Source organism: Saccoglossus kowalevskii, chromosome 4 (assembly GCF_978046115.1).
Source record: "Saccoglossus kowalevskii chromosome 4, keSacKowa6.1, whole genome shotgun sequence".
NCBI lineage: Eukaryota > Metazoa > Hemichordata > Enteropneusta > Harrimaniidae > Saccoglossus > Saccoglossus kowalevskii.
Window position 1 is genome coordinate 7,756,465 of NC_140644.1, and position 22,621 is coordinate 7,779,085.

Consider the following 22,621-nt stretch of genomic DNA (forward strand, 5'->3'; position numbering starts at 1 on the left):
GTAATCTTAGGATTAGACCTAACTGTTCATATGTGGCAGTGCTTGACCTCAAATTCCTAATATTTTTAGAATACTTCATTTTCACTTTCAATTTATTTTCACTGGAAAGATGGATAAATTGCTGAAATAATAATATCCAGTGAATACGCTTTGTTCATTTTAGACAATTTGGTAAAAACAAATTACATGTGCCAACCCCGATTTTTTTTTTTTCTAAGCAAGATATAATTGAAACTTTATTTTTCCTTCTTCATTCTTCAACTCCTTTCTGTATGGTTTCTTGATGCAGATTTTTTTCTGTTACATATAAAGTTGCTGGCTTCTCCTTTGTAGTAAATAATTGTTTTATTAAATGTACTTCCTTCCTTTTGCTATAAAATTGTAATATCTTGTGTTCAGCCTTGATAACTGATGAGTTTACCAGTAGGGAATGTGTGCAGTCTGAGGTTGAGGTAGTAACAACAATGTCTCTTTAGTCTTCTCCGATGCATGCCTCTTGTTAATTGGGAAATTCTTTTATGAATACTATCCAATATTCCGTCAATTTCAGGAGTCACATTGGAGTATTTGATAAAATTGGAAGGGGTGCCTTGCAACACATGGCTAGAATTGAAATTGTTACAAGCCAGCAAAATGAAATACTGTATTTACTCTATTAGTAGCATTATGCGCTCATGTAAATGACATGGGTATGTTCATGATCAAGCATGTAAAAAATGCAATTTTTGGTTTATGTGCGAAGCACAGATGCACTTCTAATAGACCAAATAAAATATGTTTTCCTGGTTTAGGAAAAGTCTTCTAGACAGTCTTCATACGGTGCAATTTGCACCAAACTTTCCATCTTTATTTGATTATTATCAATATCACTTTGAGAAAATTAAATTATGACTTGAGAGGCTGGTAACTGGATACGTTTGTTATTTTAAAATTTAAATATCAATTTCTAGGGTTTTGCATTACAAGCAGGTGGGGTGAAATGTCAAACATAATTAGAGTTCCGTGCAAAAATGAAGGGGAGAAACAAGCTGAAGTGTTCATAATGTGTTCTAAGTTAGTTGTCTTTGATGAGTTGTATGTGCGTAACATTATTGTCCAGCACTAGCTAATTGTAGGTACTGTAAATACTTTATTTTTTTGCTGGAATTAATTTTCGCTGAAAAGACATTTTTGGTGTTTTGTATGGAATTTATTTTCATGGATTTTTGACAAGTTAAATGTAAAATATAGAAAAAAAGGTATATTCGCTGGATTTTATTTTCACTGAATCATTCCTTCAGTGAAAATAGCGAAAATTAATTTTAAGTGAAAATGAAATATTTTACAGTAGTCTGTGCTAGGTTATCACTAATTGTAGTTGTGTTAGTGATAATTATTCTTCAGATCTCAACTTGAACTTTGGTATTTTAAAAGACACAACTTAAGCCACAAGGTGTGAAGGAATTTTCTAACTGTTTTGATATGTGCCAAGTCAGTCATGAGTATCCAACTCTGATTATTGCCTTATTTCCGCTGAATATACATTATGTTTTACAAGCTACTGTATTTGTCTTTTTAGAAGTGCACATATAAATCCAAACATTGTATTTATTGTATGCTGGATCTTTAAAATGACTTGGACCATAGATGTACAAGTGTTTGCGCTACTGATAGAGCAAATACAGTTGGGTTACATTGGAATGAGTAAATTTTGTAATCAACATTGTTGACGTTTCTGAACACCCCATCCCTAACTGTTCACCCATTACTGTTTATTATTAGTGTTTCCTGTTCTTTGAGGTTCCGTGTTTCCACTCCATTGGGATGCTGGAGGTGTATAAGGATGTACATTTTTGGCTATAGGCTAATATAGAATATTTGTGGACCTAAAAACCTCCGGTATTGGTGATTAAAACAGAAACAGCTCAGGACGCATGCTGAGTGTAAACATATCTTGCAGGAGTTTCTTGTTAGCAATTCCAACCATACTGAGTTGAGAGAGTTATTGTTTAGAAATACAGCATGTGAGAATATTAGCATATGACATGTTGCTTTGAGTAGCAGTGGATTTGTTTAGACATTACGTTTTATACTATTTGCAACCTGAATCTATCCCACACACATGATATTATGCCATGTATATATCTATAGTGGGAGAGAAAGTGTGTGACTGTGCCGCATCCATTGGAAATCTACCATGTGTTTTCTCAAGAAGCAGAATTTGAAGTTATTTAACATGGTTCTATGATTCTCTTGCGATTAACCAAAGTCGGCTTTTTGTCAGCTCTTTAAAACAAACCTGCATAATTTTTTTGCATTTCTTAAAAAATTTTGACCAAAAGCTGTGGTCAATGAAAAATTATGTCCATTTGGTCCCAAATTACCACAAAAATGATTTCAAAATAAATAAAAATTTATAAAATCTTGCACCCACATTTTGATGAGAAAAAATATTGTGTTCAGCTGGTAAATATTTGTTGTGCAGTTCAGATATCAGATTGCTGATGTCTGTAGATATACCAGAATGATTGTATCTATAATGACAAAATATATAGTTATTAATATTAATAACTTATTAAAATCCCCAGGTATACCTATAAGCAATTATACATGTCCTCAATTTGAAGACTTTCTGGGTGAGGTACTGAGCTATTTTATTGTGTGCAGACAAGTATTAAAATAAAAGAAATTAAACCCAGTGATGCTAATACATTGATACTAAAATAAAAATATGCTCAGAAAAAATAAAATAAAAACCAACCAAGTTGAAAAAGTAATTGGCAATTACTGGTATAGTGCTCACTATCAAAAGCAAATAATTATACTAATCTTGTACATTAATGCTTAAACTCAAATGTCACTCAACATCAAATTTGTTAGCGACTTAATGTTGACTTCCATGAATAATCAAAATAGTATGTTCATTCGTCAATAATAACACAGTTTTGTGCCCAAACTCTGTTACAGCTGCTTTCTTGGAGCACCATGGCATGATGGGAGCTCTGTTGATAAGACAGAAACAAATTCCAACCAAGTGTGAGGAATGTTACATCTTTAACTCAAAGAGGCATGGGGAGGGGTGTGATATCCATAAGTTTAATCATTGTATGGGGGCCCATCAAGGTGAAATTTCCACAGCTCTGGCTAATAAAATTAACTGTCAAATTTGATGCATAGTCTCAAAAGATTCATTGGTCATGCTTGGAGATCCGAAGTAATAATATATTGGAATATAGTGAGTTTCTGGGATGCATGCTTGAATTATTGCATTCATTACTGCCCTCTGCAAGCTTTACTTTAGTTTTCTTTGAATTTCCTGCTTGCCACTAGAATAAATAATATATAAAACTATGAATATAAAAACACCTTAATTATAATTATTTGGTGTTCTGATGTAATTATTTCATATTATGCCACCATATCATTAATTTTCAATTTCAATTTTGAGTGAATACAACAATAAATTAAAAATAAATAAAATAAAATGTTTTCTTATCTTCAAAGGTACAAATTCATATATTTTGACTTCTAATTGGTTACAAGAATTTATCTTTTCTGTACTTGAACTAACAACAAATGCCCTTATTGATTGTGAAGTACTACCCGATAAAAAAACTAATATATTCTGATGATATTTTCAATATTTCATATTATTAATCTTCAAAAAAACTTTCTGTGGATATTAATATTCCTGAAGCGTGCATTGGAATCTGGAGTGATCAGGGTAAAGAAGGGTAGATATATTGATACTAAAAATTGCTGATACTCTGAAAAAAAATAGACTTTGTAGGTATTCTGTTTTGATCCACCAGTTGCAATGGGAATTTCATTTTAAAAATATATACATAGATTACCCTCTAGCTGGGATTATCTTTCCCATGTCAAAATAGAAAGTGAAGGTCAGAAATGCAGAAAAATGTGAAAGTCAAAATGCAAATGCCCCAATACTTTAAAAAATAATAATTGTGCCTAAAACCAAAATTGACACATTTCAGATGCTATGATGTTATTTTTTTGACAAGTAATAACACTTTTAGTTCTGTGTTATGTTCAATTCTGTATTACACATGAAAATTCAGCCAATTCTAAAAATAATAATTCATTCATGGTCAAATTAAACCGTTCTTGATACGATGTAAATTGTGAGTAGAAAATAATATTTCAGCAAGTAATAGAAATATTGCAGACTGAAATAAAACTAAAACTGAAGATTAAAGAAAATCAAATTCTATAAAAAGAACTCAATTGAGAAAACATGTATTATGCATACTTTTCTTTTTGGACAAAGATTGCTATTGCTTTTTGTGAATTACCTGCCAAATATATTCCCTCCTGGCCCAAATTTATTGAGAGAAGTAAAGCCTTAGTCCCAGGTCTAATCAGTGTGCTTTCATGTATCATGCATGCACTGCTGGTGTATTTATTCACAGAATGTCATTGAACAATATGTGTATATCAACATTCTTGCTTTTTTAATTCACTCAACTTGGGAAAAAAAATCATATTAATAATTCTATATGGACTACTTTATAATTTTGATAAAGTCTAAAGAAAATTGTGTGTTTTGACAATCTCACTGGGGAAAGTCTCTATCAGGTGTGGTCCTACCTGGAAATTATTATTCAGTAAATAAGACTGTGTAATAGCCGTTTGTATTATTAGTCTCCGTTCGGACGCAGTCCGAAAACGGGGTCTTATGTTTTGACCTGCGTGTGTCCGTGCGTGCGTGCGTGCGTGTGTGTGTGTCTGTGTGTGTGCGTGCGTCTGTGCGTGCGTCTGGACCTGTATCTTAGAAATGCCTGGACTAATCACAATCAAACTTCACACATACATCACACATGATATTATACATATGCACGGCAATTTGTTTCACGATCTGATTCAAGATGGCCAAATGGCGGCCATTTTTGTGCTAAAAAATCCTAAAAATCAAGCATTTCTCGGCTGTTTACTGAATGTGGTTCTTGTGCCATATCTCTGACTTGCTTTCACTGATTATGTTCAAATTTTAAATATTCATCATACATCATGTCATAGATAAACAGATATATTGGTTTGACGATCCTATTCAAAATAGCCAAATGGTGGCCATTTTTGTGCTAAAAAATCATCAAATATCAAGCATTTTTAGCATTTATGGATGGATTTTGTTAAAACTTGGTACATATATTAGACATTACAGGTTCCTGATGCACATCATTTATTTTTCAGATTGGATTCAAAATGGCTGACTGGTAGCCATTTTGTTTTAATGATTGGGCTTCTAGAGTCATATCTCTTAAATGCTTTGACTGATTATATATTCAAATTGTATATATTCATTATACATCATGTTATATGTATACATGTATTCAAAATGGCTGATTTTGAATGCTGTTCCAGAGCAATATCTCTCAAGTACTTGTTTGACGATCAGATACAAATGTCAATAATTTTAATGTTAAAAAATCATATTCCTGACATGGTTATATTCCAGCTATATTACTATAAATAAAACTATATATCTTAAATTTGATAACTAACTGGGACTGTGCCATGCATGGCTTGTTTTAATCCAAAGCTGCATGGCGGTCAAAGCAGTGAAAGTATAAAAATGTTTGCACGGAAATTTGAGCGGGAATTTTTTTGCAGTTAAAGATTACAGTCACCTGTGTCCGTCTTTTATATATTGTGTTTGAACAGTCAGCTGTGAACTTTTGACCTGATGTTAACAAGTACTGCAAAATCATTATGTATTCTCATCAGATCATTGTATTTAAATAAAATGCATGATGCATGATTCGTTTGAAAATATCGACAGCTATTTAAATATTATCGGGCGAGTAGCCTGAAGATTGATAACTGTTCCTCTTGTTAAAATGCAATTTGATTTACGAATCTTTAAACACTATCTCATCGCTATCAATGTTCTCGCATTTATTTTCTCCGCAGCTGCATTGTAAATTTCCATGAACAAAAAATTGATAACCGTGCAATATGTTATCGCGTGTATTCATATTTAATATCCATTCCAGTCATACCTCATTGGTTTTCACTATTACCTGGCAATTCATGAAGCGTGTTCAATTTATATACATGGAGGCAGTCTTGATGGCACACTTGAGCATAATGGGAATTGCTGGCAAGATGTAGTAGTTCTGCCAAGTTTTCTCATTACAAGGCAGCCGCAATACTAAATTGCTAAATGTACATTTTTTACTGTCTAGCTCTGCATTTTACCTCCAGGTAATGGTTGAATTATACCACATTGTATGCTGTAATTACAGATGAATACGTTGTCCCTGCAAGCCAAAAAATAAGATCACTCTTTTACTGACCCTGCTTTGCGTACCTGCTATTAGAAATGCCAGTTGTATAATTCTGAGCTTGAAATTCAGCAGTAATCTTTTTCACCTCTGATAATTTTCAACTATTTTTTATATCTCTCCAAATAAAAATAATATTTTAACATTCTATTGAAATGAATCTTGTATCTTCAGCTGGGTCCTGGTAATCTCCATTTCACGGTTGACTTGATTGTAGTAATGGGTCGGGGGTCACGCTACCAGAATGGAGGGTAATTACACCAAATAATTTGTTCATTTATTCTGAATAACTCGCAGGTGATGCCAGGTTTAATGCAATTACCTCTGAAGAATTATAGAACAATACCCCCCCCCCCCTACTGCTTCATTGTAATTATACCTCTGTGTCCTTATGCATGGTTTTTGGCTTACTGGTCTAAATTTGCTCATTTGTATATGAAATTAATTATCTGAATAAAGATCTCCAAAGACCAATTAGTTTTCAACCTAATTAGTCTGATTAAAGGAATAATCTTGTATTGTTATATAATGTAATTATCATTATGTCTATTTTTTGTCTAACTCGACATTGTTACTGGCTTTTCAAATATGATGGAACAGTTTACCCTTGTGTGTCTTTAAAAGTAAACTTTTTTGCCATTCACAAAATAAACCTAAAACATACTGTTTCAAAACCTGTAGGCAATAGAAAAGTTTAACCATATGGTCTTAAATTACCAAAGAAATTGTAGAAATATGCATAATCTTGGACAGCAAAAGAAATAATGGCATTTAAAGAGGTCAATATTTATATATTTTCGTTGAATTGCAAATGTTGTCAGGGTGGTGAAATATTACATCTAAATTTCCAGCATTTCTATTTTCAGTGTCAGTAGCATTATAACTATGAGTAATAGGTTTAAACAAAGGTTACAAAAGAATACATTTTCATATTCAGTGTCACTTTTAAGTTTAGCTTTGGAATGTACCACTCGCTTGTTCGAGTGACGGCTTTATCTTGCTTTTCTCATATCAAACAAAAAGCTTTAGCTGTACAGCTGCTGGGCACACACACAAATCTGAGTTGTGTTCTAGATTTTTAAAAGAAATTTATCGCTCCATTTTTAGTGTAACCACACCCATATTTCCCACACCCCTTTCTGCCTACCTGTGTCGTAAATCATATGACCCGTTCTTGTTCAGTCTTGTTTTATGAAATCAACGAGTTTGCATGTCTATACTCTACGCCTGTTTCTGTATATCCATATTTGTAAAGTGTAAGAGACATGTACGTTATAGTTGCAGCTTATGTTTGAAATAGTTTCGCATGAGACCCACACTGATAATGACGGTGATATGACGATTATTTGGCTTCAAGTTGACAAATTTATTATTTACCCGTTAGATGCGCACCATCGTTTATGGCATTTTGACATTAGAATTTTACAAGTCTGTGTTAAATTCTCTCATGCATTTTGCAGGGATTTCTCATAAAAACATTTTCTTACCTTGTAAACTCACAAATCAGGAAAAATCACACTAGCATAAAATAAATTTAAAGTAAACCATGTAATAGGAGCAAAAATACTAGATAAACAGCAATATGATTATGAATAATAATTGCCAAAATAAATTTCTAGGGAGTGTTTAGTATCTTCTGTATATATAAATAATGCATTAGATAAAACTTGTTTTACGTTATTAATATTCAACAGTTGAGGTGTCCCCGGTTTCTCATCTTAATATTACATTAGAAGCAGTGATCACATTAGATGAAAAGTTTGTTAAACACACCTGGTACATTATGAGCTTGAATTATTAAAATAAAGCACATGATGCAATATGTAAATGTTGTTAATTAATGATTAATGGAGTAATTTATTGCATTTGTCATTCATACTGCTTATACTGGGTGTTCGTATTACCTAGACAGTAGCAAATAATATATTAGTTGTCTAATCCGCTATACATGCTAAGTTAATATCTTTTACATAATGTTATGTATAAGACTTGCCGTTGCCTTGGTTTTTTTCTTGTAACATGTTATATTGATTGCATTTCTGATAAATTGGCTTTGCATTTTAAGGTCAGAACTGATAAATTAACTGAATACTAGCATAGAGTGGAGTGCTGATATGTGATGACTCATTCCTGTCATCATAATTAATAAATTATGATAGATGAGAGTTTAATTATTATCAGATTTTACTTGATCTAATTTGTTATTTTAATGTGGTATATGTGGATGCAGGTTCCAGTAAAATATCACCAATGTAATGTGATCCATCCTCTATTGAAATTACTTCTATTCACACACAGTTCACAGCATTACCTGTTTTAACACACTGCCTATGCAAACAACCACCTTGCCAACTTTATTTTAATTTCCCCTTCATGCAAATATCAGTGTTTCCATGACAACTGTCACATGATGCTTAATTCCTATTCACCTGTGTTACCTCCTGGTGAGAACTAAACAGTGAATTTTATATGAGAATAGAATGCAATTAGCAACTGATTCCATTTGCAATTTTGAAATTATGCTATCAGGTTGTTCTATCAGTAATGAAATGGGGAAGCAATTTCCCTTACCTCTGGGTATCTTTAAAAACATTCGCGATGAAATTATTAATTTTTCTTTCCATATATTTATACAGAGAAAATTGAATAATAAAATTTATAAAATAGTAAAAAAAAACAACTAAATGTCAAACAAATGCATGGCATGTTTAATTTCCTGAAATATTAATTAAAGATAAATCTTCTTTTTTCAGTGTAAGTAAAGAAAGCTGGGTGTTGGTTAACATCAATATTTTCGGAAAAATAAATCATATTTATGATTTCTGTTTTCTGCTTTGTGAATTTAATTGAGGGATGTGTATGATAAATTAACAAAAAGATGGAAATCACGACTTTGAAAGCTTTCTCATAAAATCCAATTTAGATATCTTATTATTTTCTCTTTCATCTTGCCTACTGTGCTGTAACCAATACCGAGGCTTGGCTATTATTGTATGCAATATCATAGTATTCAGATCTTGAGGCGCCAGTAATATCAATTGATAACAAAATATATTTTGAGCAATTGCCATATAGGGTTTGATTCATTGTTATTTGTATGTTTTTTTTGTTTTTTAAATCGATTTTTAGCAAACTGTATTTCATTTGTATTTCAATTGCTTGCTATATGAAAAGTCTATATAATTAGATTTTAAAAAGGTGCCTTAATGGAATTTCTCGCAGAGATCTGATTAGATGCTGCAGAGCGAACAGAGTGAAAATAATTGTTAATGTGGAGACATTTCACAATAAAAATTGAGTTTCTAGAATGAATTATGTCATAGCACGTTCAGCTGAGCAAACAAATTTGCATATTAGAAATGGGGCATATGTTTTACAATTTATTTCTTGTATTAGCTGAGAAGTTAATGATCTATTGGTTGTGCCCTCTTTACATGTTATATGGCCACACACCAGTGTTGTTCTGACCACCAGACAATCTAACACATAGCTATGTATGCAAGGTTGCTTGTCAACTACTTTTTAATCAACAAGGCTAGTGCAGTTATTTAATCTTCCAACCCCTGGATTATAGATAATACATCTAAAGAATTGTCTCTGTTTTGTTGTTGTTACAATCATCTAAAGGCCATACACACAGATTTAAAAACAAGGTCTCCCAGTCTTGTACAATGTAAAAATATTGACATATATTAGTGTGGGGTTTGTTAGTTGGTATGTCAAGTTGCTACATTGTTGTAAGACATACCATATACCTAGGTGATCTCTCCTAACAATGCAGTGGGTGTCACTAATCTTTGTCCCAAATCTATCTGATGATTTGTACGCTGCTTTAAATCTTATGACTTTACTCACCCAAAGTTGACATAATGATACATCAATGTCTTAAAAGTTTTGAGATGTTGAAATTAAAACAACAAAAATCAATTATTGTATGTGTTTATATGATTTTATTCAACACTTTAAAAAATGAAGGGGAGAATAAGTGGACATTTATTGCTTTCTGAATGAGACACGTGCCAATAATACACAGTTTGGGGATTTATATAGAATCTTTTATGCTGTTTCATTATTTGTTTTGACTTGTTTTGTGCGGAGGTGTGGTTGGGAGAATTCTACTTCTATCAGAGGGTGATGTGGGATTAACATACCGACATTCCATATATTCATGTTGTAAATAACCAAGAAATGTTTGGAGCTTTCTTATTTGATTTGATTAACTCACTAATACTTTAACTGTACTTTTAATTGTGTTTTTGAAATCCAATTTGTCACGCAGAGTGAAGCTTGGTTTTGTGAAGCGTAGTTTTTTTTCTATTTCTTGTATTCCAATCATCTGGTATGGTTTTGAAGTCATTAAGTATTGTGGTATACAATACGTGGGTGTTCTTGTTCTCTACAATATTGTCGGATTATGCCTTGTTTATATAGCATACAACCTGCATTTTAAAGTTGGTCACACAAGTTATAGCTTATAGCACATGTAAGACAGGATAGTCCATGTGTGTGTGAGTGTGAGTTTTTGAATAAATACACTAACTCTAGAGATGGATTTCCTACATTCCATTTGTATGTACATTTTTACATTCCAACTGACTCAGCTGGGAGCGATCTTGCTCAGAGATTATGGTCTTGCTGAATAGTGCCCTCTATAGGTGAAAAGCATCTCTAAGCCAGTACTTCCATCTGATGTCCTATATATTTTACAATTATTAATAATCAATACTGCACACCCAGTGATAATAATAATTAAATAATTAATGAAATAGTTTGAACATTTATTGATTTTGTGTATTTTTATAGATCTTGCTCATAAACATAAATACATTACTAAAATCATTTATTTCAATATTTACACGACAGAGGTGATGAAAGGTTAATATTTTTCTAAAATGATCTTAAGTTATGAATGTAATCCTAAGTTGTATGTTCTCATCATCAATATTTACCAGTGTCCTATTTCCCAAATTTTCAGATAACCGTATCCGATAATGGCAACCCACCGCTGACGTCAACGGCTAGAGTTATCGTATCTGTTGATGATTTGAATGATAATGATCCAACATTTGCTGAATCATTTATGTATAATTTCCAAGTACCTGCCAGAGAACGAACACAGGAGAGAGATCCTATATTCCGTGTCTTTGCTTATGACAAGGATAGAGGTGACAACGCAAAACTCAGTTATTCCATCAAGGATGGGGATCCCAAAGGAAAGTTTTTCATTGACCCACTGACTGGTACTATTCTGACCAGAAAGCAACTGGAAGAAGGTGATGTGTATGACTTATTGGTAAGTTTTATGAAATACTTGTACAGCAATTAGATGGGGGTCTCATCCCATTTTGTGTAACCATTGAGGTGAAATACCTTGGAACTGACCAAGCCTTTTTTTGTCAAACTGATCAATTAATTAACATAATTTCTTATCCAATTTCTTGTAATGTAGAGTGATTGAATCAAAAATTAATGAATACTGTTGTAGCAAAGTTTCAACTCCTAGCTCTCGCATAGGCCATTATACTAGAATATGTAGAATAAAGTAAAATTCAGACTCCCCAAAGCTCGCAAACAATTGTCAATTGGTTAATGATACAGAAACAAAACGATGGATGGTGCAAATAATATAGCATTGTGCAAATATGATATCAGTGTGTAGCTTTAGCATCAGTTAGTATGCTCTGTAACAAAGTCTTGAGCTGCAATGCATACCCCTCCTTTCTTACTCTATGTTGTCAAAATATACACACTTCCTGGCTTTACACAAGTCCACATTGCTAGCCATCCAACTTTCACAAAAGCCATCACCTGCTGCTAAAGTAGGGAAAATTTAACTAATGACTTATGTCTTTGTTTAGCTGGAAGTGGTAGACAATGGTAAAGTGCCTCAACAGAGAAGTGGGCGTGCAAGATGCATGATAACAGTATCAGCAAAACCACTACCAACTATGAGTGCTCCAGTTATACTGACACCAGATTTACATGTACAAGTGATGGAGAGTGACCCTATTAATCACATGGTTACACTGGTGGAAGCCCGGGCAGCTGATGATGATCATGGATTCTTGTGGTATACTATCATAAGTAAGTTGTGAAACATGAGGCTCTTGTACCAACTGTTCATACTGTCTGATAAGAACATGATATGTCACCTGTTTTGAGTGTACACATGATAAAATTAGTTGTTATCTCAGTAAACCATTGCAGTGTTATTGCTGTCTACATAAGAAAGAAAGAGAGAGAGAGAGAGAGAGAGAGAGAGAGAGAGAGAGAGAGAGAGAGAGAGAGGTCTTTTATTTCCATGTACATTGGACCCTGATTAATGCATTATCTGTAATTCTTAAGAGTTACTTTCAGACATACAAGAAATTAAAAATGTTCACTCTGTTATGACTTTAGAGAATATTCAAAACAGTGAGACATACCCCAAATGGATTAAGATGTTCTGCAAAGATAACTTTATAAATGTACTGTAATGTAATGTATTTCAGAAACAGAATTTCATGGGTCAGGAAAAAAAAGTGAATTCTAGTATTATTGATCATTACACTTTTGCTCTTTATAGTAAATAATATTCTGAGTGACAACATATTAACATATTGCCTATAAACACACATTTTTCCCATTCATTTCCATATTTTTTGAATTAATAAATATTGTTATCCAATGTATTTACAGATGGAAATGTTGGAAATAAGTTCTTCCTGCACCCCACTGAGGGCCATTTGAAAGTTGCTGAGAAGTTAGATTGGGAAACAAGAGCTGCTTATAATCTAACAATATCTATAAGTGATGGTTTCAAAGAATCTTACACTCAGGTAAACTAATCATACCCACCTGCTTTCCCTTGTTGTATATGCTGTATTTCTGTGCATTATTTCTTTGAATACTTATTTCGCCAATGGTTTATTCCTCAGATATTGTGCATGACATTTGATTAAGATTTCCCAAAAATTATCTATATAAGAAAAAGATGAAACATGACGTCCTATTCAGAAGCTAAGATTATGACCCTATTCTTAAAAAAAAATGAAAATTTTACGTTGCATTTCTGAAAAAAATAATCATTCAAAATTGAAATGTGCAAAAGTTCATTGATATTTGTATCTTGCAGATTTATATTGATGTCCTTGATACCAATGACAACCGTCCGGAGTTTGTGGAGCGGGAGTACACTCTAGAAATCCCAGAAGACATTGGAGTAGACTCTGTAGTCCTGAAAGTCACTGCTGTGGACAAAGACCAGAATAACAAACTTTCCTATATCATCCATGGCAGTACCGATCCATCCAGTATGCGAAAATTTCGGATTGATTCCTTGAGTGGTGTCATCTACACTCAAGCACAGTTGGACCATGAAACTACTCGTAAACATGTATTGACTGTTCAAGCCAAAGATCAAGGAATCCCATCCATGAGGGCTTACGTCCGAGTTACTATCCATGTGAGAGATTCTAATGATCACAAACCAGTGTTTAGTTCGCAGAATTACATAACACAGGTGTACGAGACTGCAGCTATTGGTGGATCTATCGTACAAGTCGTTGCGATGGATCGTGATCGAGGAGAGAATGCAGAGTTGGTTTACTCCATAGAGTCAGGTAAGTCCACGGTTTTTAAAATAATAAACCACCTGAAGTACACAGAATAATTAATTTTTGTACAAACAGCATCTATATATATGAGAAATGCCTCATTGAAAAGCTCAGAATTACACACAGGTTCTTAGTATGGTAATAATAATTGTTCAGTGGATAATATGTGATCTGTATGTTTGTGCTTGGTGGTAATTTTTACTGGTGCTTTACTGGAATAATGTCAGTTAACTGCTTTCATCTTCTTGTCCACGTATTTATGGTGGTGGTGCTTGGTAGGATAATGGATCATTGCGGAGTAGAATACATGTAGAAGAGATTTTGATTGTTTAAAGATATACTTGATATATTTGGAAGTGTTCTCTGTAGATAGAATGAGTAGACAATAATGTATACCAAGAATACCATGAGAAGTTGATCCACTATTTGACTTTAATAGTCTCAGTATAAATTTTTACTGGCTTTCAAAAAGATAATAAATGCTTAAACTTGTGTTAGTGGATAATGTTGGTATTGTTCAGTGTTAGTCTTTCTCACCATAACTCTTTTATGTAAAGAAGACGCTGGAGTTAAATCAGAGTTAATGTGATTGCCTTCTGGGCTTGATGAACATAAATGTCTTAAGAACAATACTGGATTTCACATAAAAGAAGATTCACTACTGAAACGGTTGATATTGTTGAATGAATGCTGTTTGAATGACTGTCATTGTTTGGCCATTGATTGTGAAGCCAGAGATGTTGCCTTTTCCAGTCAAACTCTCACGGAGTATAATAAATGTGGTAACTTTGATGATCATGACCTGGTACATGTATTTTGGTATTGCTATTTCAGTGTTACCTATGTTCCTTTAGCCATAGGTGTTACACATGTTCTGCCATATAGGTGTTACACATGTTCCACCATAGGTATTACCTTGGTTCATTCATAGGTGTTATCTATATTCTTCCATAGGTGTTTACGATGCTCACAGAGTTAACCAATAGATGTTAATTGTGTTCTTGAGTTGTCAGAGCTCACTTGTGTTCTCCCATGAGTCTCTTTCTGTCTGAATGACATTTTTGCCATTCCAAAACCTGATGTCAGTTGTGTATGGATTATTGAATCTTTATGCACATCATTTTGTTTTTAAATCAGATTCAAAATGGCCGACTGGTGGTCATTTAACAAATGCAGTTCCAGAGCCATATGTCTAAACCAATAATCTTTATATATACTTCATACATTATGTCGCCTCTTGCAATTTCTTGTATCAGAATCAATTAATATTTCCCATACACACCTAAATTCCAAAGTCACCTTGTCTCATGCCTGGTTATCCTTGCCAACTGACTGGTTTCTCAATAAATCACTTTAACATGTGTGTTTCATCATTAATAAGTACAATTTGGCTGACAAGTTGATGTCGTTTTTTTTTTAGCTTCTTCTAATAAGGTGCCTTGTGTCTATTATTTGACTGGTGAGGAAGAAAAATGCTTTCTGCCAGTCACAACAAATTATAAATCCATTTGTCGATGACCTCTAAACCTTCTTTAGTTCCAATCTTCTTACAAACTGTCCTACATGTATTATACATCATAGTGTTTTCAATCAGTGGACGTGATAATCATTGGTAATTCAATTGACCCCGCTGACCTACTAAAATTTGACAGAGCTTGTGGTTTTCTTAGAGTAATGATTGGAACATTTGGACATCAGTTATCACATATATAATTCTAATGAACAAGAAAGTGTGCTAGATTAAGCAAGGCTGGGAAACTGTTTACATAACTTTATCTTTAAGCATGTCAACTACAGTTGTAGTTGGATGGCATCTGTACAATACTAAGTGTATTCAAGTCGTAAATGTCAGGCATCTGTCAACTCAGATAACAGTAGCTGACCTAGCTTAAAATAGTGTATGGCCTAACCTAACTAGGTGCCTCTCTACCCATTGTCTGTCTGAATTGTAAAACCTCATAGATCTTCAATGATTTAATCAATTCTAGTAAATAAAATAACACAACACACCACCAGCTGTATGTTTTACAAGGGATCCTATTGTGGAGTTAAAAAGAAACCTTCACCCAAATGTAGGTTACCAGTAAATCTCAACTGGGACACTCCCAATGTATAGAATCTATGTACCCTGGTATCTAGAATGACGGGTACAAAAAGCAGACTGCTCAGCCATATTTAGTGTATTTTCACACATCAACTTTTCACTTAGGTAGTGAGAAAAAGTAGACCTAAATGTTACTCTTAACTTTTTACAACATTGTAATGTATTTCTTTCATGAAATTGTGCACCATCATCTATAGTTTATTTAAAAGACATGTTCAGTACCAGTGTCTCAAAATTACCTTCAGTTTTGTCTTTAAAATCAGGGTTCAAACGCAGTATTGAGTTTGGGATTTCAGTATCTTCTATTTTACTTTTTATGTGACTGTATGCATTTGTTATTGTGCTTATGGTTTGATTGTGACTTAGCTGAATGGTTGAAGTCTAGGCTTGAATATTTTGCAAGTTATTAACTATAAAAGTATGATTTATGACTTTGGGGAGCATTCTAATGTGACATGATATGTATCTGTTTTATGAATGGGTGCAAATACATGTAATGCGATTCCTATACTAACCTGATATGTTTAGCCTTACCAGTCTTATTTCTACTAATATCTGGGATGCTGGCATGCTGCCTTGATAACTAATATCTTTCTTTTCTTTATCAACCAATCAATTGACCAATCAATCATGAATTCAAATTCAATCTCATGACACCATGCGTTCGTCCGTCCACCAAGCAGTAAGAGGAATCATTCGTCGCAGAGGTTTGACTGTTTTACAATCATGTCCTTGTTATATAAACAGTGGAATTGACATAGTAGGAGTTCATTGAAGTTGATAAAGTGGTCAACCAATAACACAACCCTTACCTCTTACCCCTCCTCCTCCTCCTCCTCCTCCTCGTAGTAAAATGCATGTAAAATTCTATTTAGGGGGTGAAACCTTAAAACGCTCTGGGAGGGGCAAGGCAGAAAAACTGTGCAAAACATTTTTAATTATTTACTGTTTTCAGACTATTGATCTTTGCGAATTTTTCCAAGGATTTTTTTCTGTGTAAATTTTTTTTTTTTTAATTCTGCCTCTCAGAATTTCTAATGGTCAGCCTCTTAATTTTTATGGCTGGTATATTTCTAAAAATTAATTCAGCATAAAATTCATCACTTATACTTGAAAATATGTCTTACTAGACCACCAACTGAATTTTGAACACCTACTATGTGTATCGTTCTGATTGGTCAACGTGTAACTGTTCGTCTTTAAATCCATCCATAGCATGTATCTGTTTGCTTGTAACTTAAACAGCACTATGCTAGTTTTATTAATTCTCACTCATTTAACTGATAGCTTCAGCCATCATTATATTAAATAAACTTAACTGTTCATAATCAGTGTTGTTGTGTCACAACAGCCACCAGTTTTTTGTTTGTGGGATTTTATTGATTTTTATTTGGGAGCAAGGAATCATTATGTGTTGTCATTATTTAAAAAAAAAATCATTATTACTTATTAACTTATTTTTTCTTACTCCACCCAGGTAACATAGATGATATGTTTACAATAGATCCTAAACTTGGTATTATTGCTGTGGCTAAAGAACTGGATCGTGAAAAACAACCAGAGTACATAGTAATTGTCCGGGCATTTGATAAGGGATCTCCTCCTCAGAGCAACACAGCAGAAGTGACTATCACTGTAACAATATCTAACAATGCTCCTCCCAAATTTGAATTTGATGACTACACTACAAATATATATGAGAACATGCCGTCAGGAAGCTTTGTGGTTGAACTTAACGCTATTAGTTTGTCATCAGTTTACTTTGAAATCACCACAGGGAATGAATATGCACATTTTGAGATCAACCCTCATTCTGGTGTTATTACAACAACAGTAGAGTTAGACTATGAAATGATTATGTTCTACAATTTGACCATACAAGCCACTAACATGGTTGGTCTAGCTACACGAGTAAGTGTTATCATATATGTTAATGATAAGAACGATAATGCACCTGTGTTTGTGAATTCACTGTATGTTGGGAACATTAGTGAAGCAGCACCTCTCGGTAGTGTAGTCCTTGATGAAGACAACCATCCACTTGTGATCAGTGCAACTGATGCGGACGCCGACACTGAAATGAACGCTTTCCTGATCTATGATATCAGTGAGACTGATGCCAAGGAATATTTCACTATTGATTCTAACACTGGTGCAATACGTACTGTGAAAACTCTGGATCATGAGTTTATGCCAGAGTTCCGGTTCACTGTTCAAGTCACCGATATGGGTCAGCCGAAATTACAAGCGGAAAAAGCAGCTAAGGTCATCATCTATGTGATGGATGTCAACGACTCTCCTCCTGCTTTCACCGAAAAACAATTCAGTGCAACTTTACTTTTACCGACTTACCAAGATGTAGCATTCATCCAAGTAACAGCAGTGGATCCTGACTCTGAGGTCAACTCTAGATTGGAATATTCCCTGATTTCTGGTGATCCCAAAGGAGAATTCAAAATAGACGCTGATACTGGAGTAATTCGAGTTGTAGATTCTAGTGAGTTGCAGAATCATTACGAGTTGGAAGTTAGAGTTAGTGATTTCTTGTACCACAGTTCAGCTATGGTCATTCTGGATGTCAAACAAACCAGTGAGTCAGGACTAGTGTTTGCATCTGAAAACTACTACGCTGTTGTGATGGAGAACCATACAGAGGTGAAGACTATTGCTGTTGTCAGTACATTGGGCAATGAACTGAATGAACCACTGGAATACAGAATACTAAATCCTAACAACCTATTTGAGATTGGTACAACCTCAGGCGTCTTGAAAACCACTGGTGTTCACTTTGATAGAGAAAAACAAGAAGTATATGAAATTATAGTTGAGGTTCATGATATGCGTTCTCCAGACCAACGTGTGGCTCATGTGATAGTTCATGTGGAAGTGTTAGACATCAATGACAATGCACCGTTATTTGTAAACCTACCATACTTCGCTGTTGTTCAAGTAGATGCCAAACAAGGAGATGTGGTCAGAAAGGTGAGATTTTCTGAAACTCTATTCACAATGTTCATTGCTTTTCCTAAGCTACAATTATTTTTAGCTGATAATTGTATTTTCGTATATTCCTGAAAAGTTATATGTAAAATCATTGACAAAATTATTTTCACTGATTTGTCTGTCTGGTGAAAATTGAAATAATAACGCATCTATTCTCAGTTTACTCTTGTTTGCAATTGTAACTTTTTAAAATGCATTCTACTGATGTTGTTCAAGATTTTTTTATAATGCAAACTCCTGCATTAACCTGCTCTGAATTTTTGACAACTTTGTGTATATTCAGATTTAAAATACTGTAGAATACTTTATTTCCGCTTGGAAATTATTTTCGCTATTTTGGCTGAAGGGATGAGTCTGTGAAAATAAAATCCAGCGAATATACTTTTTTCCCTATATTTCACATTAAACTCATCAAAAATCAGTGAAAATAAATTCCATACAAAACGTTCAAAAAGCCTTTTCAGCGAAAATTAATTCCAGCGAAAATAAAGTATTCCACAGTACTCAGTTGGTCTTATACTCTTACCCTTTCATTAACAATAATAATATTTTATTTGCATGCAACTTTTCACAGGCTTGCTCATTTTAACATTTTAAGATGAAATAATTCCAAGTAGTTAAACTGTCTATTGTTGCGTCTTACTCAGGTTGAAGCCATTGATCGTGACATTGGGAAAAATGGTGAAGTGCGATACACATTGTTGTTTGGCGGTGACGGCCACTTTGATGTTAACAGCAATACTGGGGAAATAACTGTCGCTAGAGAACTTGATCCAATTGTACAAAACCAAGAGTTCACCCTCAAGATTATGGCAACTGATAAAGGTAGGAGAACTAACATTTATTTGTATATATCAAAATCACAGCATATGTTATGGTGGTATATCTTCACCAAGCTACCTTCAGTTGCCACAAAAACCTTTACCTAGATGCTCTATACAACTCAAAATAGTTTGTTTATTTAAAGAAAATTATTGGAAATCTTATTTACCAACATCATACTCTGAGGAAATTTTTTAAGATTGAACTTCTTAAAGGGGCACCTTCCAGTTAAGATTAATTTCACAACAAATTTACTTTCTGGATTAAAATAACAATGGATAACAAAAGATAGATTAACATTGTAAACAACATAAACAATAGTGTCCCATGATTCTTTGGTGCAATCCATGGGATTGAGCGGTTCCCCTTTAAGATGCATTATAAAAAGTTGTATAGGAATATACATTTCAAAGACTGCCTATTGATTTATGTCATCACTGTTATCACTGTTATCATATTGTTGTGTTGTCTTCCTAGGTACTCCAAAACTAACAGCAGAAGTGAGTGTACCAATATCAGTAATGAATAAAGCTATGCCTGTATTTGAGAAAGCCTTTTACACATCCAAGATCAAAGAAAACATCCAGTTGCACAACCAAGTCATCAATATACAAGCAACAAGCTCTAATGGCAGAAAACTGATTTACAGTATAACTGGTGGCGATACATTCAATCAGTTTGCAATAGATCATAATTCCGGTATGTGCAGACTTTGACATTATTTCTGTGTATGCTCTATTAGAAGCGCAAACAACAGTACAAAAATAATGTAAATACTTTTACACTGTAGTCAAAAGTTTTTAGATAATCAAAAATATTTTGGAACAAAGTAGATAATCAGCAATCTCACTAAAAAATTATTTAAAATATTTATCTTTTACAGGGGTGATATCTGTGGTTGGACCTATGGATTATGAAACACAACAAGAATTCAGTCTGAATGTACGAGCCTCTGATACTTTAACTGGTGCCTATGCTGAGGTAGTAGTGGTCATAGATATTGAAGATATCAATGATATTCCACCAATCTTTACACAACAGTCCTATGAAATCACTCTATCAGAAGCAGTTCCCGTTGGTACATATGTTGCGTCTGTTAGCAGCAGAGATTATGATTCAGGTCTCAACTCTCTTGTATCCTACCACTTTGCCGAGGTGTCCAACATCACAGATTACTTCCATATTGACTCATCCAGCGGTCTCCTCTTGACGTCCCGTGCATTGGATCATGAAGTCTTCGCTAGCCATGATTTTAAGGTTGTTGCTATTGATGGTGGTGTTCCTGCTTTGACAAGTGAAGCACGTGTTAGCGTCACCGTGACAGACCTGAATGACAACCCACCAAACTTTGAAAAGCAACTATATGAATGTACAATCAGTGAACTGGCAGATAGAGGAAACTTTGTTACCATGGTAACAGCTACCGATCCAGATAGCACTGATGCTAACCGTTTGGTATATTCGATTGCATCTGGCAACAAGGAGATGTACTTTGTTATTGACAGTGCAACAGGTATACATACATTTTTTAACGCTTTGCACCCTGTTGCCTTGTTTAACCATTCACAGACAGTGCAACTCACTATGTTGTGTAAACAGCATTGCATGTGGGCAAATAGTGTAAGCTATTTTCAGGAGTAAACTTAATATGCATGCAGTGTGCTGAAATTGTAATTCACAACAAAAATGCAAGTAATGTGTATGGGGTGGCATTATTTGTATTTGTGTTGTACATCAACAGTGAGACACTAATAAAAGAGTTATTAATTCATGTTTTTTGGCACACTTGAGTAACTTAATCATTGACTCATTGTTATTTCAGGTATAATAAGTCTGACCAGTACCAGATCACCACAACTGAAAGGAGTCTACTCCCTGAATGTGTCTGTATCTGACGGCGTCTTTACTAACTCGGCTAACGTTAAGATAAGTGTTACTACAGTGAATCATTACAGTCCTTGGTTTACATCTAGACAATACAGTGCTGTTTTACAAGAAAATTTCCCAGCTGGGACACATGTCTTTACAGTTATAGCTGAAGATCAAGATGAAGGTACCAATGGCAGGTTAATTTATTCAATTATCAGTGAAGATGCAAAGGAGAAATTTACTATAGATCCCGAAAGCGGTAAGTCTAAAACAAACAATATTTCAAGGGTGCTACTATATTGGCCATTGTTGTAGGTTAGAATCAGAGAAAAAATCACGATGAAATCTATTGTTGGAGATGCCGAAAAAAAAAATAAACAAGACAATTTGTCCACTTATTCCAACCTACCCACACCTGCATAAGTAATGGTATTTCCCGAGCAAAGCATGAAAGTCTTTTAATAAAATGATTTATACACAAGACTCCATGTTTGAGTATGCTTGCCATTATTTCTGGTAGTCTTTTTTTCGTGCTTCGTATATATATTCATGAATTTCATTGTGTGATTTTCTATAGGTGAGATATTCAGCACCGTAGTGATGGACCACGAAGTGGCATCAGATCGTACCATGACTATCCCAATCATGGCAGCTGATGGTGGTGGCAAAGTTGCATTTACTGAGGTTATTGTTGCAGTCGTGGATCATAATGATAATGCACCACAGTTTGAATTAACCGAATATAAAGCTAACATCAAATCAGACATTGCAGTGGGGAGTATGATATTACATGTAACAGCCGTTGATGTAGATATTGGTGTAAATGCTGATATTAACTATTCTATCTATGGTGATGACTCCACCGATGCCCTTGAGTTGTTCACAATTGATCTTTTGAGTGGCTTTTTAACAACGCTGGAACCTCTTGTTGGTCGAGGTGAGAA

General features: G+C 34.1%; 1 protein-coding gene across 6 annotated transcripts in view; it reads left to right on the plus strand.

Annotated features, from left to right (window-relative positions):
- The window catches only part of LOC100313595 (FAT tumor suppressor-like protein), a 74,269-nt gene that overhangs the window by 36,478 nt on the left and 15,170 nt on the right, over positions 1 to 22,621 (plus strand). For all 6 annotated transcript variants that reach the window (XM_085497595.1, XM_085497596.1, XM_085497597.1 and 3 more), the window contains exons 5-14: positions 11,260 to 11,577; positions 12,143 to 12,368; positions 12,963 to 13,102; positions 13,399 to 13,885; positions 17,461 to 18,965; positions 19,634 to 19,811; positions 20,286 to 20,507; positions 20,692 to 21,321; positions 21,631 to 21,936; positions 22,255 to 22,614. In XM_085497595.1, coding sequence (XP_085353721.1) covers positions 11,260 to 11,577; positions 12,143 to 12,368; positions 12,963 to 13,102; positions 13,399 to 13,885; positions 17,461 to 18,965; positions 19,634 to 19,811; positions 20,286 to 20,507; positions 20,692 to 21,321; positions 21,631 to 21,936; positions 22,255 to 22,614 — 4,372 coding nt within the window. The remainder of the gene's footprint in view (positions 1 to 11,259; positions 11,578 to 12,142; positions 12,369 to 12,962; positions 13,103 to 13,398; positions 13,886 to 17,460; positions 18,966 to 19,633; positions 19,812 to 20,285; positions 20,508 to 20,691; positions 21,322 to 21,630; positions 21,937 to 22,254; positions 22,615 to 22,621) is intronic.